Genomic DNA, 16,099 nt, shown 5'->3' with positions numbered 1-16,099 from the left:
GTGATTGCCAACACTTCTGCCTTCGTAGGTTCTATGTTTAGAAGGTTTACACCAGGCTTCAGGCAATTTGCGTCCTCATGGTCGCCTGGCCCACACCATCGGCAAAGGTGCTGAGGGTTGGCTTCCTTCGTGCAATCGCGGGTGAAGTGTCCCCACTGATTGCAGGCCCTACACTGAATCATTGGTCGGCCCTTGGCGTCATACTGGATCCGGTTTCTGTTATTGTTATTGTTATTGTTATTATTTCTTCCGCCGTTGCGTCTATTATCCCGGTATCCTCCAGATGATGCCGTTGTGTTAGTTTGTTGGCCCGTACCCGCTGGTGCGGATGTTGTGGCCTGCTCCGTGAACAACACCTGGTTCATTTGCGTGCTTCGGGTTTTCATGTTGTATGGGCACTCCTTGGTGGAGTGTCCCATCACTTGACAAATCTCGCAGAATGCCTTCTTCGGGCAAGTACCCTTTGTGTGCCCCTCCTCTTTGCACTCAGTGCACCATATGTCCCCTTTGGTTCGACTAGTGCTTCTTATTGTTTTGAATTCCCTTCTCATTCGCTCCATGTTTTTCTGGAGTGCTTGCACTCGTTTGCCAACCTCGCTGTCGCTGCTAAATATCGCAAAATGCCTTCTTCGGGCAAGTACCCTTTGTGTGCCCCTCCTCTTTGCACTCAGTGCACGATATGTCCCCTTCGGTCCGACTAGTGCTTCTCATTGTTTTGAATTCCCTTCTCATTCGCTCCATGTCTTTCTGGAGCGCTTGCACTCGTTTGCCAGCCTCGCTGTCGCTGCTGCTTTCTTGTGACGAGTCATCCTCCTCGGACGAGCTATCCTTCTTCTTCTTTTTCTTCGATGTCTTGGTCTCGCTCTCGAGATCCATCGCTCTATTGTATGCCTCTTCGTACGATGTAGGTGGAATGATTTTCATCTTCTTTCGGAGGGAATGCTTTAGTCCCTCCACGAACCATCGCTTTTTCAACCCATCTGCTGGTTGACTCTCCATTTTTCCTAGTAGTTCCTTCAGCCGTCGGCTATAAGCTCGCACTGTCTCGTTCTTATTCTACTTCGTTCCATAGATCTCGACGACTATTTCGTTGTCATCTCTCAGGAGACGGAACTCTCCCAAACTCCTTCAGGTTGGGCCATGTGCCGACTTTAGCTTTGTCCATATCTGAGTACCAGTCTATGGCCACTCCCCTCAAGGTTGCTGGGAATTGTGTTACCCATTCATCTTGATCAGTAACACCGTTTGCTGACCATATGGTTTCGCACGTTCGACAATGGCAAGCGGGATCCTCCTTCCTGTCGCCATTAAACTTTGGTAGTTTCTGTTTACCTGCCATTGATGGGGGTCGTCTCCCCTGCGGTGGCTGTTGCTGTGTCTGAGCCCCTGTGCCGCTTCCTCCAGCGCCCGTGGTGTGTCCCCTGTGGGTGACTGGTGGTACCGTGTTCTGCTTGCCGTGCGTCGCACCTACAGCCGTACAGTTGTCCTCCCCTTCGCTCTCACCCGCACCCACTCCTGGTTCCCGTTGGTGATCTTCACTCCGTGGTGTAAGGGATAAGTTTCTAAACTGATCCCGGGTCTCCTCGGCTAGATTTCACCTTAACCTTGTTTCTTCAAGAAACTCTTCGTGGCTTCGCGTCCTACGATGCTCTGGCGACGCGTAGAAATTTCCGTCGGCTTCTGCACCCTCCGTGACACCTCCTTGGTTCCCCTCGGGCCACCTTCGGCAGGTCGTCCTTTGGCAAGTTGCCTCAGCCTTCGTCTACGTTCTACTTGCTGCTCCAGAATCAAGGCCCTCTGTGCGGCCTCCCACTCGTTCGTTTCTGCTTTTTTATTTCTATCTTTATTCAATAGGTTGGGCATTAATTGTCGCACATTTCCATAACTCACAATACATAAATCAAAACACATCTTTATTAATTCATTTCCTCCAATAGAACTCGTGTCAATGACACTTTTATTTGAATATAAAAAGTTCAAGGTTCAATTCCCTCCTAGCCTGGCGCCATCTCGTTCCGTTTCCCATCGGTTGTTTTCTTCGTAGCGTTGAAGGATTTGTTGGCGTCGCTCTTCCTGGGCACTCTCCTCTAGGCGAGCCTGTTGTGCCAGCGATGCCTGTGCAAGCAACCGGGGGAGGTGGTTCATCAACCGGTTTACTGCTGGGCTAACCTCTAGCGCTGTCCACACGACACTTGGTGGGATTTCCGCCTCCGCCGCCTCTCGTCGGACGTAGGTCTGGATGGCTACCTGGAGCAAAATTGAAAATTCTCGCGTTGCCGTGTCTTCTCCTGTGTAAAGTTTTGTTCGCTCGTCGTCGGCCTCTGGGTTTATTTCACCAACGGGTAGGCCCATCGTGTCCGTGCGCCATCCGCGTCTTCCGTTCCCGAGTACGTCTAGGCAATGGCGCCAAATGTTTGCCCTCTCGGGTGAATAACTTAAAACATAAAGCACGTAATGCAGAATAATAACGCCATAGATATCAGACAAGTATAAGAGATATTATTCCATTCATAATTGTGTGTTGCAAGTTACATTCTGAAGTATACAAAGATACCGAGGGGGTGCGAGTGCCAACCGTCGCACCGCAACTACCACCGCTCGGTTGCCAACTAACAAACCCAATTACAACTTAATTGACTAGTCGTATTCCTGTATACAATAATGTGGCTAACAAATAGATCTAAATACAACGAATCAATACTGTTAAATTGGGGAGGAACACATCCTTTGAAATGCTAATTACAGTTCACTATTATTACTCATATGAAACTGACTTCATTACTGCTCAATTGCACTTGTGAACCTTCACAATTACAAGATACACCATAAACAGCTTCACATTTCACTTACACAACTTCTATCTTCCTCCAAATAGATTTCATCTTTATATACCATTCACAACCAAAGAAACAACAATTAGGTCAGCCTAATTAGATGTAACGTGCAGGATACAAACATTCAGCCCAAAAACAATATCCAAGGCAATGCAGAAGGAAGAATGAAACATGTGAAGGATCACACCATGTTGGGACACCTTCCTATCCATTCCAGATCAACGCCTACAACTCTGCACACTACCAGACTGACCAATATTGCTCAGGTCGGTTCCAAAGGATAGAACTGTTAAAGCACACCAATCAAACTTACTCAAAACATGATGGAGACCACCAAGACTTTTGTGGATGCTCAACATAGCTTTTACCTGACACCAACATAGCAAAATCATTGAGCCACACCACTAGAACAACTAAAGGCGGAGGAATGCAATGCATTCCTGCAAACTGTTAGACTGTCACTGTACAATCTGATTCTCAGACTATCACAACTTCAACTGTAGATCAAATGAGAACATAAAACTTGGGATATAACAAGCATTTGCATATACCAACATCATACTACAACTGCAAGCAATGATTAAGCAATGCGCCACAATGTGGACCATAAAACTTTATCTACTTTGACAGATTGTTCACTGAGACAATCACCTTTAGCCAACTTCAATTGCGGACCACAGAATACATCGCTAAAGTTTCAGAAAAGTCATAAAACAACCGGATATAATATCTAAAGCAACAACAATCAATCTCCACAAATCTGCATGAACTCATGACCAATCCTCCAATACTGCATTACTTTGGTATATAACTGGTCAACCTTCTGGACCAAAGTTATCATTAGTGACAACACAAACTCATATTTGCAACATGTGGTTCTTCTAATCTATCTTCATAATCTAACAGCAATAATGATGATGATGTTTGTCTTGAAGAAGACCAATATGATGCTGATTGATGATTGTATTAATTTAATAATGAACACTGAATATTTATCATGACATTCGAGTTGACAAGTTTATATTGAATTAGTGTACCGCATTTGTAATATTTATAGTATTGATGTTGAATATGTAGAGTATATATGGTATTCTGAACTTAATTCTTGTTTTTTGTCAGAAAACAGTGATATAGTTATGATTTTTATTTAGTTTTTGGATGGGGACGCCCAGAGTGTATCCAGGTCCATATTTTTGCCATACAAGAAATACTGTACCCACATACCTACACATCCAATTTTTATAATCTGGCAACTTAGCTGATGAGATGTTGACTCCTAATTTCTTGAGGATTTTTCTTGAGGACTTTAACTGTTTTGTCTTTCTTAGGAAGGAATGTCTTTTGTAGCCCTACTGTTAGATTGATGTGATTCTAGTAATATAATATTATTTCCTCAAAAAATGAAAGGGGAAGCCTGTACCTCTCTACAGTCGGATATTGAAGACTCTTTTGATAAACTTGGACATTCATTTGCAGATGACTAGAAGATTGTTAGTTCATGGAGGCTTTTGTGGTGACATTTTGAGATCCAACTCTGGATGGATAAAAGATTGTTGGAACATGGAGGGGCTTCTGCCAATTTCAAATTGAAGTTGATTATGGTTTCATTATGTCATAAGATATAGCCAATGTTGAATTTAGAGATGGAAATCAAAGCTATTATGGGGTAAACTCAGGAAATTCAGTTGATTTTGATGGTAAGCTGCTATTCATATTTTCTGGCAAAAGAACATGTTGGGAATATTGAGTAAATTGATTGAAGAGTGAAGCAAAGAAAAATAGAATGGACATTTGGCACAATTTGTGATATCTGAAGGTCACACTGAACAATATTAATGAATTTATGGCTGAAGGATGATTTGAGAAAAGAGAGAAGGGACATTTGGCACAATTGGTGCAAGTGTGAATGTTATAAGCAATATTGACCAAGCAACAGAGTTTCTGACATTTGCAAGGTGATTTTTGTATCTTCTTTGATTGCTTGGTCAATGTAAATATATGAAAGGAGGAACTACGAGCATTCGCAGATAAGGAGACATGTTATAAAAAATATGCTGTGAATTTTAGTTTATTTAATTGTCCGGTAAACTAAAATAAGGAGTATGAAAGATTTTTTCCTTAGTAAATTTGTATCATTAGAGTGTCCAGTAATACATATGATGAGCATCCTACTAGGCATCATTGGTTTTAAAAGAATCAGTCATTAGCATGTCCTTTTGAACCAAAAAATCTGCAGAGCAGAGTTACATTATTATCATGTCTTCAGTTACGCACAAGGATGAAGTTTTTTCATGTGCATATGCCTGCAGATATAGTAATATGCACATCAATTTGTAAAGACAAACTACACGCATATCCATTTTCAAAAATAGGAGTGGGTTTGTATATTTTTATCTGTAAATGTATGTAGTTTTAGAGGGCCATATGCATATAGAAATTTATGGTATATAACTATTGTGATAATTGTGGTTTATCTAATCTGTCGTAGCTCATTGATTTTGCAATGTAATTTATTGTAGTCTTAGGATTTTTTCCCTTTTATTTTACAAAGGAAGGTAGTATATGAACATTATAAACTACAGTGGAGCTCTCATTTCAGTGCAGGGAAGGAAGGATTTGATGATAGTGGACCATTTCCAACTGGAAGGTTTCAGGCTGTGCTTCTTAGTTTGGGAACCATGCATTCTCGTTTTGGACATCCTATGCATGCTTTGATGGTATGCAAGTCACACTTTACTTGCACAATGTTTCTTCATTAAACAATCTTGATGACATCTTATTATGGCTAGATTCTATTGTATACGGAGGCACTATTTCTATGAATGTTTATTTGTATGTTTGTATGTAAAAAACTATCTCATAGTTCTTGGCACATGGTATCTCATACTTTTGGTATACATTCTATTTTCAAAATTTGATTTGTATTCTCATCCTTGCTTTTTTGTAACTGTAATATTATGGCTAATCTACCCCTAATCTTGCAGGCTCTTACAGAGGCCATTCAAGAAGCTCAACAGGTGATATATATTCATCATCTCCATCTATTATAATTATTGTTATCTCATGCTTGTTCTCTTTTTTGCTACACATGTTGCATGTATTTGTTGATTGCCTTGGGAAAAAAATTCATAGTAAAAGAGTCTCCAATGACATGTTTAAAGCAGTTGGTTATGAGCTATCTGATTTTGTTGTGTTGAAGGAATGAATGCATGGAGTTTGAGAGGATTGAAGGGCACACCATTCAGCATGTTTGGCTTGTTTGTAAAACTGAATTGCTTTAATGTACTACTTGTGGACCCCCATTAATGCATTTAAAACAAAAGGGACATAGGTTTGTTATTTTCCAGCTACCTGATCTACAAAATTGATGTAAAACAAATACCGGTAGTTGAGAAAGTGGTTGAAAGTGGCAGTTGGAAATTATGAGAGTTACTAGGAATGGGTTAAAGCTGCCAAGCTTTTAGAAGACAAGTTGCAACCCTTGGATGGATTAAACACTAGCCTTTGATTTAAAACTGTAAAATTTATAAAAGGCCAGTGCCTCTCTTTTGTAAAAAGTTAGATTTTAATGGTTAGAAAGTTCTAGACTGTTAGATGTTTTAGCAGTTAGCAGATTAGGAGTAGAATAGGACTGCTGGGCAAAGATTGTTGTAATGGTAGTTGGAACAAACCAATAAACATTGAACTATGGTGTTTGTCATTTTCTTTTCTTTTCTTTGCATGGTTTCTTTTCATTAGATTAGCTAGTTAATGTTCAATGATTCTAGTGGTGAAATGTGAGGGTATCCGATTTGATTTCAAGTTCATACCATTGGGGGCTTGCTGATTGTAGGTCTCCGTGTATGGTTAGTCTGAACCCAAAACTGTTCTTAGTTTAGCTATGGGTGTTTGCTTCAGGCTGCACTAGAATTGGGTGCCTGGATGAATGTCCATAGTCTGAAATTCTTTTGTTTACTAGGAGTTTGCTCTATCCTTGTGGAGTTGTGAGTATATCTCTAGCTAAGCAGGGGTTAGTTTATTTGAAACTGTCTACCCACAGCATCAACTATTACCATCATTGTCCTTAGGCCTCCTAAACCCTATCTTTTTTGCTTTTTTTCCCAGTTTGAGATTAAGAGCGTCGTTAGATGCAGGCTAGCTTGTTGCATTCGTAAGTCCCCTCGTGTTAGCAGCAAAACACATTATCGTTGAGTTATCCTGAGCCGTCAAGACCTGACATTTGGAACCTTGAGGTTATCCCCTTTGATCAATCCAAACAACATTAAGGATTTCCTTATTCAAGAGAGGATAGGATACTTAGCATTTTATTATGTGTTGATTGAAAGAGTAGCAGTACAATTTCCCACATCAACAAAGTCTAACACTCCTCAATCTACCACGAGCTCCTCATCCGTGAAGGAGAATGATATGACAGAGAAGGACGGTGAATCCAAACAGGGTTCCGACACGGAAATCCTACCGAAGAATAACCAGGACTTGCATGCTACAGTGAAGTCGATACCACATGATGATGATGAAGAATTGCTAGGAGGTTGCACAGTGCAGTTGGAGGTCGACTTGGGCAACAATGTGGTGGATTTGACTAAGGATGTGGACATGGATGATTATATTATTTCAGCCTTGAGAGGACTTGATCAAGAATTGAGCCTCGAAGACAGAATGGAAATTTCTACCATTCTCGACTAGTTGGTGAAGAGCATGGAGAAGAAGAAAATGATAGAGGCACAACCCGTAGAAGATATTGGTGATTTCCTAGCTAGTGTTGGCAAAGAGGAGTAGAAGAAAGCGAAGATGTTCTCTAGGATTACTAGATGTAGGATTTTGCCAAGATCAAGGGCACAATGAAAAGCATAAAAAGAGACAATAGAATGACGAGAACAAACTGTATTCTTATCAATATGCAAATGATCAACTGGATTAACCAATACAATGAATATAGGCCTGCTTATATAGGCAAGGCCATATGGATGTACAAGCACACAATTATGACATGTGGCTCAATGAGAAACAAGGGTAGGTAAGAAATACTAGGGGTAGGTAGGAGAAATAATATAATATTCCACAAGAGGTGGATGACCCACCGAATGTGGAGTGTAACAACAAAATAAGACCACAAAAGGTGGAATTTCTCCTACAAGCTCTATCCCTATGTGCACACTTCCCTAAGTGTCTCAAATCCAAACTACGAAGAGATGCATTATCCTAAGTTAACTTAAGTGTCATAATATCCAAAATGAATATTTATTTACACCAACACCCCCCCTTAAGTGCAACTTAGGGGAATGAAGACTCAAGTCAACAATGCAAGATGGGTCCCGGCTACTAGGCCATGATAGGTACCCATGTACAATATGCAAATGCAAGCAAAACCATGCAATGCAATCTCTCACAAACGGAGAAAGAGAGAAAACCCAGTGGGAAAAAACTCCCCCCCAAAAGAGAGATGAATGTACAAAAGACTCTCAAAGAAGAAGGACAAAACCTCAAAGAGGAAAAAGTCCCCCCCATAAGAGAGGAAGAAGAAGTCAGCTGACCCCCCCTAATGACACATCCCACACCCCCAAGAGAGCTCGCAACTGCTGGAACTTACTCTCGGTGAAAGGTTTGGTGAATATGTCAGCAACCTGCTCTGCTGTAGGACAATACTGCAAATCAATGACCTGCTCCTGGATGAGCTCTCGGATATAGTGCATATGAATCTCGATGTGTTTGGTCCACTGGTGCTGGACTGGGTTCTTCAAGATTGCAATAGCACTCTGATTGTCGCAATGTAGAACTGTTGGCCGTGGAGTGGTGAATCCAAACTCTGTGAGAATCTGCTGGAGCCAAATGGTCTCAGTCGCTGCGTTAACAGTGCCTCGATACTCAGCCTCAGTCGAAGAGAGAGCAATAGCATGTTGCTTCTTGCTCTGCCAACAAATGGGGCCCGAACCAAGGTGAAAACAGTAACCAGAAGTAGACTTACGATCATCAAGATCGCCAGCCCAATCAGAGTTTGTGTAACCAACCAAGCGAAGTCCTGTGCCTGCTGCATAGTGAATTCCATAGTGATGTGTACCTTGGATGTAATGAAGGATGCGTTTGGCGGCTTTCTAATGAAGCTCATGTGGTTCCTGCATGAAGCGGGAAACCATGCCAACCGCAAATGAAATATCAGGGCGTGTATGGGTCAAGTAAATGAGACTACCCACAAGCTGACGATACAAAGTGGCATCAACTGGTGGAGAAGAACACTGAGCCTCAAGCTTGACTCCTGAAAGAAAGGAAGTTGGGGCAGGCTTACAATCAACCATATGAAAGCGTGCAAGTAGATCAAGAGCATACTTGGGCTGCGATAGTGTAATCCCGGAAGGTGACTGTGAAATCTCTATCCCGAGAAAGTAGTGCAAAAGACCCAAGTCAGTCATGGCAAATCTGTCATGCAAAGCAAATTTGACCCTGCTAATGATGGATGAAGTATTCCCTGTAATGATCAAGTCATCAACATAGAGCACAAGTATCAAGTGAGAGTCATCCTGTCACAAAATGTAGACATTCGGATCGGAATGACACCTAGTGAACCTTGCGGATAGAAGAAAGGAATCCATCTTGGCGTACCAAGCCCTAGGGGCCTGCTTAAGGCCATAGAGAGATTTCCTTAGTCTGCAAACCAAGGAAGTATCCTAGATGAAACCCTGTGGCTGCTCCATATAAATCTCCTCATCAAGATCACCATGAAGAAAAGCACTCTTCACATCCATCTGATGTACAACCCAACCATGAGCTGCAGCAATAGCAAGTGCCAAACGAATGGAGTTCATCTTGGCTACGGGTGCAAAGGTCTTAGTATAGTCAACACCTGCAACCTGCGAGAAACCTTTCGCAACAAGCCGAGCCTTATACTTATCCACACTACCATCTGCTGCAAACTTGGTCCGATAGATCCACTTATATCGAACCGTCTTTCTCCCCTTAGGGAGATGGACTAAATCCCATGTGTTGTTCCTCATCAAGGAACTATACTCTTCCTCCATAGCTTGGTCCCACTCAGGAACCCCTGATGCTTCTCTAAATGTCTGTGGATCGGAAGCGGTAGCAATGAATGCATGTGGTAGATCTTGATGCTATGATCGAGTTCTCCGTGTATCTGAAGGATCCCCAACAAGAGAACCCGCGGACTCAAGTGTCTGTCGAGCCCAACGAGGTCTAGGTGGAGGTGGAGAACGAGGCTCCTCAACTGCAAGTGGACCCTGCGGAGGTGTAACCCTGCGAGTCGGAGTTGAAGGAGTCTCATCATCTGAATCACTAACATCACTATCCACAATGGAGGAAGGTGGAGGAGGTAGAGAGGCTAAGCTAGGAGAGCTTTCCTCAAAGTGAACACTCCTCTCAATGAACACCTCATGTGTCTCAGGATCCATCAATCTATACGCCTTAACACCCTCAGGATATCCAACAAATATGCAAGGCCGACTCTGCGGTTCCAATGCCTTGCGTTTCTGCTTAGGTATGCGAGCCCATGCTGGACACCCAAAGACTCTAAAATGTCTCACAATCGGTTTCCTACCAGCCCAAGCTTCAAAAAGAGTAATACCTTGCAAAGCTTTGTGAGGAACCCGATTCTGGATGTTTGTGGCACAACTGATAGCCTTTGCCCAAAAGGCGGGATCAAGAGAACGTGCATGTATCATACAGCTAGCTATTTCTTTGAGAGTTCTATTCTTGCGTTTTGCAACCCCGTTCTGCTGTGGAGTGTATGCTACAAAATGCTGAAGATCAATCCCCTCAAATGTACAAAAATCCTCAAGTCTTTTGTTCACATATTCCCTTCCATTATCTGTACGAACAATCTTGACCACTTTCCCTGATTGCTTCTCCATACGAGTCTTGAAGTCCTGAAATCTGTCAAATACTTCACTCTTATGAATAAGAAAGTAGACCCAAGTGAAGCGGGAGTAGTCATCAATGAAGGTGAGGACATAGCGGGCCTTACTAAATGAAGGTGCTGGAAATGGACCTGCTACATCACTATGAACAAGTTGAAGAACTTTCAAAGATCTCCAAGCTTTCTCTTTATGAAACTTCTCTTCGGGATGCTTGCCCATGGAACAACTTGAACATATACCCTCTGAAAAACTGATTCGAGGTAGACCTGTGACCATGTCTTTAGTGCTGAGCTGCTGAAGATAGCGGTAGTTGAGGTGACCAAACCGCTCATGCCATAGCTTACTTTCTGAATTTGAATGAGTAAGCAAGGCGCTAGAAGGTGAACTTGGCACAAAGTGGGAGAATGAATAAAGCCTTGAGTTGTCATTGACTACCAAGGCATCGTCATCAAGTTCCTTTACCACAATTGAATCTAGTGTAAACTCAACCTTTTTCCCATTCCCATAGTGAGTGATTTGGTAGATGGAGAGAAGGTTGGTAGACAAGTTAGGAACATAGAGAACATTCTCAAATGTTCCATCATCCATGTCAACTGAACCTTTCCCTTCAACCTCTACTTGTGTATCATCACCTATGTAAATGTGAGGTACCTTAGATGGCTCCAATGAAGAAAACTGCTCCTTTATAGAACCCATGTGATATGAGGCACCCGAGTCAAGTATCCATTGCCGTGAATAACCTGTTGTAGCCACAAATGCTTGCCCTTTTCCCTTAGACTGTGAGGAAGAGGACGGAGATGAATCCTTCTTTGTGTAGGCGGATGGCAAGTTGATGTTGTTTTTCTTAAGAAGATTAGTTAACTCATCAACTTGCTTTGCGTGGCATCGATGCTCATCATGACCATACTTCTTGCAATATGCACAAGTTGGTTTATCCTTCTTAGGTGGTTTCCCCTTCTTGGAAGAGGATGTAAAATCGCCTTGTGATGGAGAGGATGATTGTCCTTTTTCCTGGTGTGGCTTAGACTTGGAGTGCTTCTTCTTTTTGTTGGAATCTTTGCCTTGACTTCCTTGATTCCCTTGATTAGCCACCAAAGCCTTGGACTTGGAAGACTTGAGAAACCCCATGTTCAACAACTTAGATTGTTCCAATATTAACATTTCTGCGAAACCATCAAATGGAAGCATAACATAGGAACTCCCCACTGTCAAACGATGAGTTTGGAAGCTAGACACAAATGCTGCACATTCTGGTGCAAGCTTGTCCAACAAGTTAAATATCAATTGAGCATCCTTTTTGTCAATTCCACAATCCTTAAGCTTTGCTCTTAGCTCTTTTGCTTTGGTGACATAATCTTGGATTGTATCAAAAGTTAAAACTCTTGGGATCCAAGTTGGTGAGTTCATTGTCAATCTGATAGCCTCTGATTTCATCAACTTGACCATACAATTTCTGAAACATATCCCAAGCCTCTTTGATTGTTTTACACTTCTCAATGTGAAAAATGAGGTCATTTGATACATACTTGCGCAAAGTTCCAAGAGCCATGCAATTCTTTGTGAGCCATTCTAATTGAGCATTTGGATCAGCCTTAGGATCAGGTGGTGCTGTTATTGTTCCATCTATGTAATGTGTGAGACCCTTTTCCATTAATTTACTCCATACTTTAATTTTCCATGATGCATAATTATGTGGAGTTAAAGGTGGAAATTTATTAGGACTCATTGCAACAAAAATGGAAAGAGCACAAAGAGGCACAATCACACAAGACACCCCCCCAAATTCACTCAATCAAAGAACCCCCCCCAAAAGTGATGATTTGGCACTTTATAATTAGTGCGTATACAATGGGCCACTTGCAAAAGATGGCAAAGTGGACTTCTGATTACAATTTTACAACTGCCTTAATAAGGCCAAAAGAGACGCAAGCTGATAATGCAAGAGATCTAACTAAGATCCAAGCAATTTACAAGTACCTAATAGGCCAAATAAGACCAATGTCTGAAAGTACAATTTCCACTCAAAATCTCTGAAATCCGATCATAGATTATGAAAGTAGACTAAAAAACATGCACTTTCAAAAAAAAGACAACTGAAAAGGAGTTCGTATGAGCTCAAACGAGGCCTTTGAAGTTGCAGAATTGAGGATTGGACAGGTACAGCTGAGAGAATCCGAAAATTCCGAAAAACCTGTGCATCAAAATCAGAAAATAACCACACCACTGCGAAGATCACGAAATTTTAGCCCATTTCAAAAAAAATTGCACCAAAAAAGGAGCAAAAATGAGCAAGATATGGCCTTTCAAAGTTGGACTGCAAAACTGAAAAGCTCAATGGAGAGGGGTTGAAAAAAATTCAAAAGTCTGTTGATGTGGCGCTGGCGTCAGCAGTTTACTGTCTTAAATTTGACGGCCGTATGACCGTCGTGAAAACTTCGCCTCCTTGCTGACTGGGCATCCCTACCGTACGGACTGCTGACTGTGCAAGTTGATGTGGCGTACGGATTTGACAGGGCGTAGGATTTGACAGTGCGTACGGATGGACTGCGCATGTGCCGGGTGGTGGGGTCTCGACAACTGACTGGGCTGCGCGTGGCGGCCGACGGTGATTGGGCGGTGCCGGAGGTTCTGGTCGGCGGCGGTCGGCGTCGCCGGAGGCGGGAGCTGGTGGAGTTGGAGAGCGGGGCCGGGAGCCGAGGCAACGGCGGTAAACCTGGGCACCGGCGACGGGAGACCTGGTCTCTGCGGGAGGTGTACGGCGGCGACAACTCGGGAGGTACACTGCGGCAGGAGGTACGCGTCAGCGCAGGCACACGGCCTGCAACACTTGCAACACGCAGGTACAAAGGGCGCGGGGGGGGGTCTGTGGACCCCCCAAAAATATATATATATATATATATATATATATTTTTTTTTTTTTGATTCGCTTTTTTTGATTTTCGAATTTTTTTTCTTTTCAAAAAAATTGATCGCCCTTTTTTCTGAAAATTTTTCTCTTTTTTTTTTTTGAAAAATAATTAAATTTTTTTCCGAAATCCGTACAATAATAGCAAAAATGGGGAAAATTTTTTTCTCACCAAAATAGGTCGACTTTATAGTCGAAATTTATGGAAACGACCTCCCGGATTCAACTATGATGTCCAAATCGCTGTATGATGCCTCCAAAAAATGAAGATCCCCAAATCCGAAAATAGAAGCCTTCCACGATGTCTCCAAAAACCAATCAATGAAGCCCCAATGGCTCTGATACCATGTAGGATTTTGTCAAGATCAAGGGCACAATGAAAAGCATAAAAAGAGACAATAGAATGACAAGAACAAACTGTATTCTTATCAATATGCAAATGATCAACTGGATTAACCAATACAATGAATATAGGCCTGCTTATATAGGCAAGGCCATATGGATGTACGAGCACACAATTATGACATGTGGCTCAATGAGAAACAAGGGTAGGTAAGAAATACTAGGGGTAGGTAGGAGAAATAATATAATATTCCACAAGAGGTGGATGACCCACCGAATGTGGAGTGTAACAGCAAAATAAGACCACAAAAGGTGGAATTTCTCCTACAAGCTCTATCCCTATGTGCACACTTCCCTAAGTGTCTCAAATCCAAACTACGAAGAGATGCATTATCCTAAGTTAACTTAAGTAAAGTGTAATAATATCCAAAATGAATATTTATTTACACCAACACTAGAGACGATACAAGAGCACACATTGCACAAGTGGCTATCCTGATGGGTGACAAGACGAGATGTGGTTACTCCCATGGATTATTAGGTTACTGTAATGGTGAAAACCACTAATTTTTGCTTGCGATGACCATTACATTTAAAAGTGGGGGAATCCAATAGATTCAATCAAAAATCAACAAGGATTAAGACTGAATACTAATTGGATTGATTAATTTGGGGGTTCTCTTTTGTAAATTGAATTGCTGAATTAAGAAAAAGTGTTGGAAATGAAGGTGAAAACATGGGAACAGTGAGCTACAGATGCGGGATTGAGCTGTGCACTTGGATTTGAGAAATGTACACATACTCGGATCTAATCCCTGAAAGAGCACCTAAAATGTCGGGACCGTGGTGGTGGTCGCCATGGTCATCCAAATTTTTCGCACACTGAAGGGAGATTGATTCGTCTCTGCAAATGATGTCGATTTTAAAGATCACAGCTCTGTACCTGTTTCCTGCGCACAGAAAGAAAGAGAAATATGTTGGTAATTGGGGCTTGCCTAAGTCAAACCTTGGTTTTAGAATTAACCATGAAATTGAGATAAAGATAATTGAAATTGTTGTAATGGAAGATTCTCCTTTTGAGGGAGATGTTGAATAATGACTGAAAATCAAATGATATACCTCCTTTTGAAGTTTTGTTTGTCTCCACATGGGATTAGGGTTTTATGAAGTCTTCAAAAAAATAGGATGGAAAATGTCTACTTCAATGCTTGAATCTTGACTTTATTGCTGCTCCAAGGCTTGAAGGAAGACCAATTACTGCTCAATTGCTTGAATGCTTGATGTCATATGTGTGCTTTTTCTCATTGATGGATGTGATGTGTTGATCAAATGAGAGGGGAAAGCCTCCTTTTATACTTGCCGGTTGGGAAATCTAATTAATTTTTCAACATGAGCCGACATGGAGTTAGGAATCTCGCTCATTTTTGAAATGCTAAATTGGGTTTTTGAGGGGCCCAAAATGAGGACCATGGCGTGGCGCCATGGTCCTAGTGAGGACCAAGGCGCCATGCCCTGGTCCTACCCTATTTTTGGGGCTAGGACAAGGTGGCAAATTGATGTAAAGTTAAAAAATGCAGCAATACTTGAGTGGTATGAGCATAATTAGGTCCAGATCAGGCCTAGGGGTGCAAACACTAAGGTGGGGACCCAAATGTAGTCAAAATTGCAAAGGGGTGCAATTTTAGGACGCTGCAGTTACCACAATTGACCTTGGACCTGTTGATGTGGGTTCTATGTACATGCGAACATAGAATAAAATACCAAGGTATCTTATCCTCTCTTGAACAAAGTCTCTCAAATGCTATGCTTCGAGATCAAATGAGACAACTCCAAGGTTACGAAATGTCAGGTCTTGACTTGTAGATAAGCTTCATGGTTGATGTGAATTGCTGTTCGCACTTGGGGACTTACATAATTGTTTGAATTTGGAGTTCTTATCATGGATTGGAATAGGTTTTGCCAATGACTTAACATTTTGCAATATAGCTCTTGATCTAATCTAATAAGGATTTGTAAAAAAAGGTCAAAAGGAATAAGTGTTTATGAGTTCTAATCTAAAACCTAGAATGGAAGAAGCAATAAACAATTCAATGCAATCCTACTAGGCAAGGTCTTACCATCAATGAACAATTTGACACAAGCTTAGTGCAATC

General features: G+C 41.8%; 1 protein-coding gene across 2 annotated transcripts in view; it reads left to right on the top strand.

Moving 5' to 3' along the window:
- The window catches only part of LOC131027329 (anaphase-promoting complex subunit 5), a 213,210-nt gene that overhangs the window by 77,994 nt on the left and 119,117 nt on the right, over positions 1 to 16,099 (top strand). For both annotated transcript variants that reach the window (XM_057957347.2, XM_057957346.2), the window contains exons 8-9: positions 5,434 to 5,551; positions 5,819 to 5,851. In XM_057957347.2, the coding sequence (XP_057813330.2) occupies positions 5,434 to 5,551; positions 5,819 to 5,851 (151 nt within the window). The remainder of the gene's footprint in view (positions 1 to 5,433; positions 5,552 to 5,818; positions 5,852 to 16,099) is intronic.

Source organism: Cryptomeria japonica, chromosome 3 (assembly GCF_030272615.1).
Source record: "Cryptomeria japonica chromosome 3, Sugi_1.0, whole genome shotgun sequence".
Taxonomy (NCBI): Eukaryota; Viridiplantae; Streptophyta; class Pinopsida; order Cupressales; family Cupressaceae; genus Cryptomeria; species Cryptomeria japonica.
The sequence above is the reverse complement of the archived record's forward strand: the minus strand, read 5'-3'. Positions and strand labels throughout refer to the sequence as shown.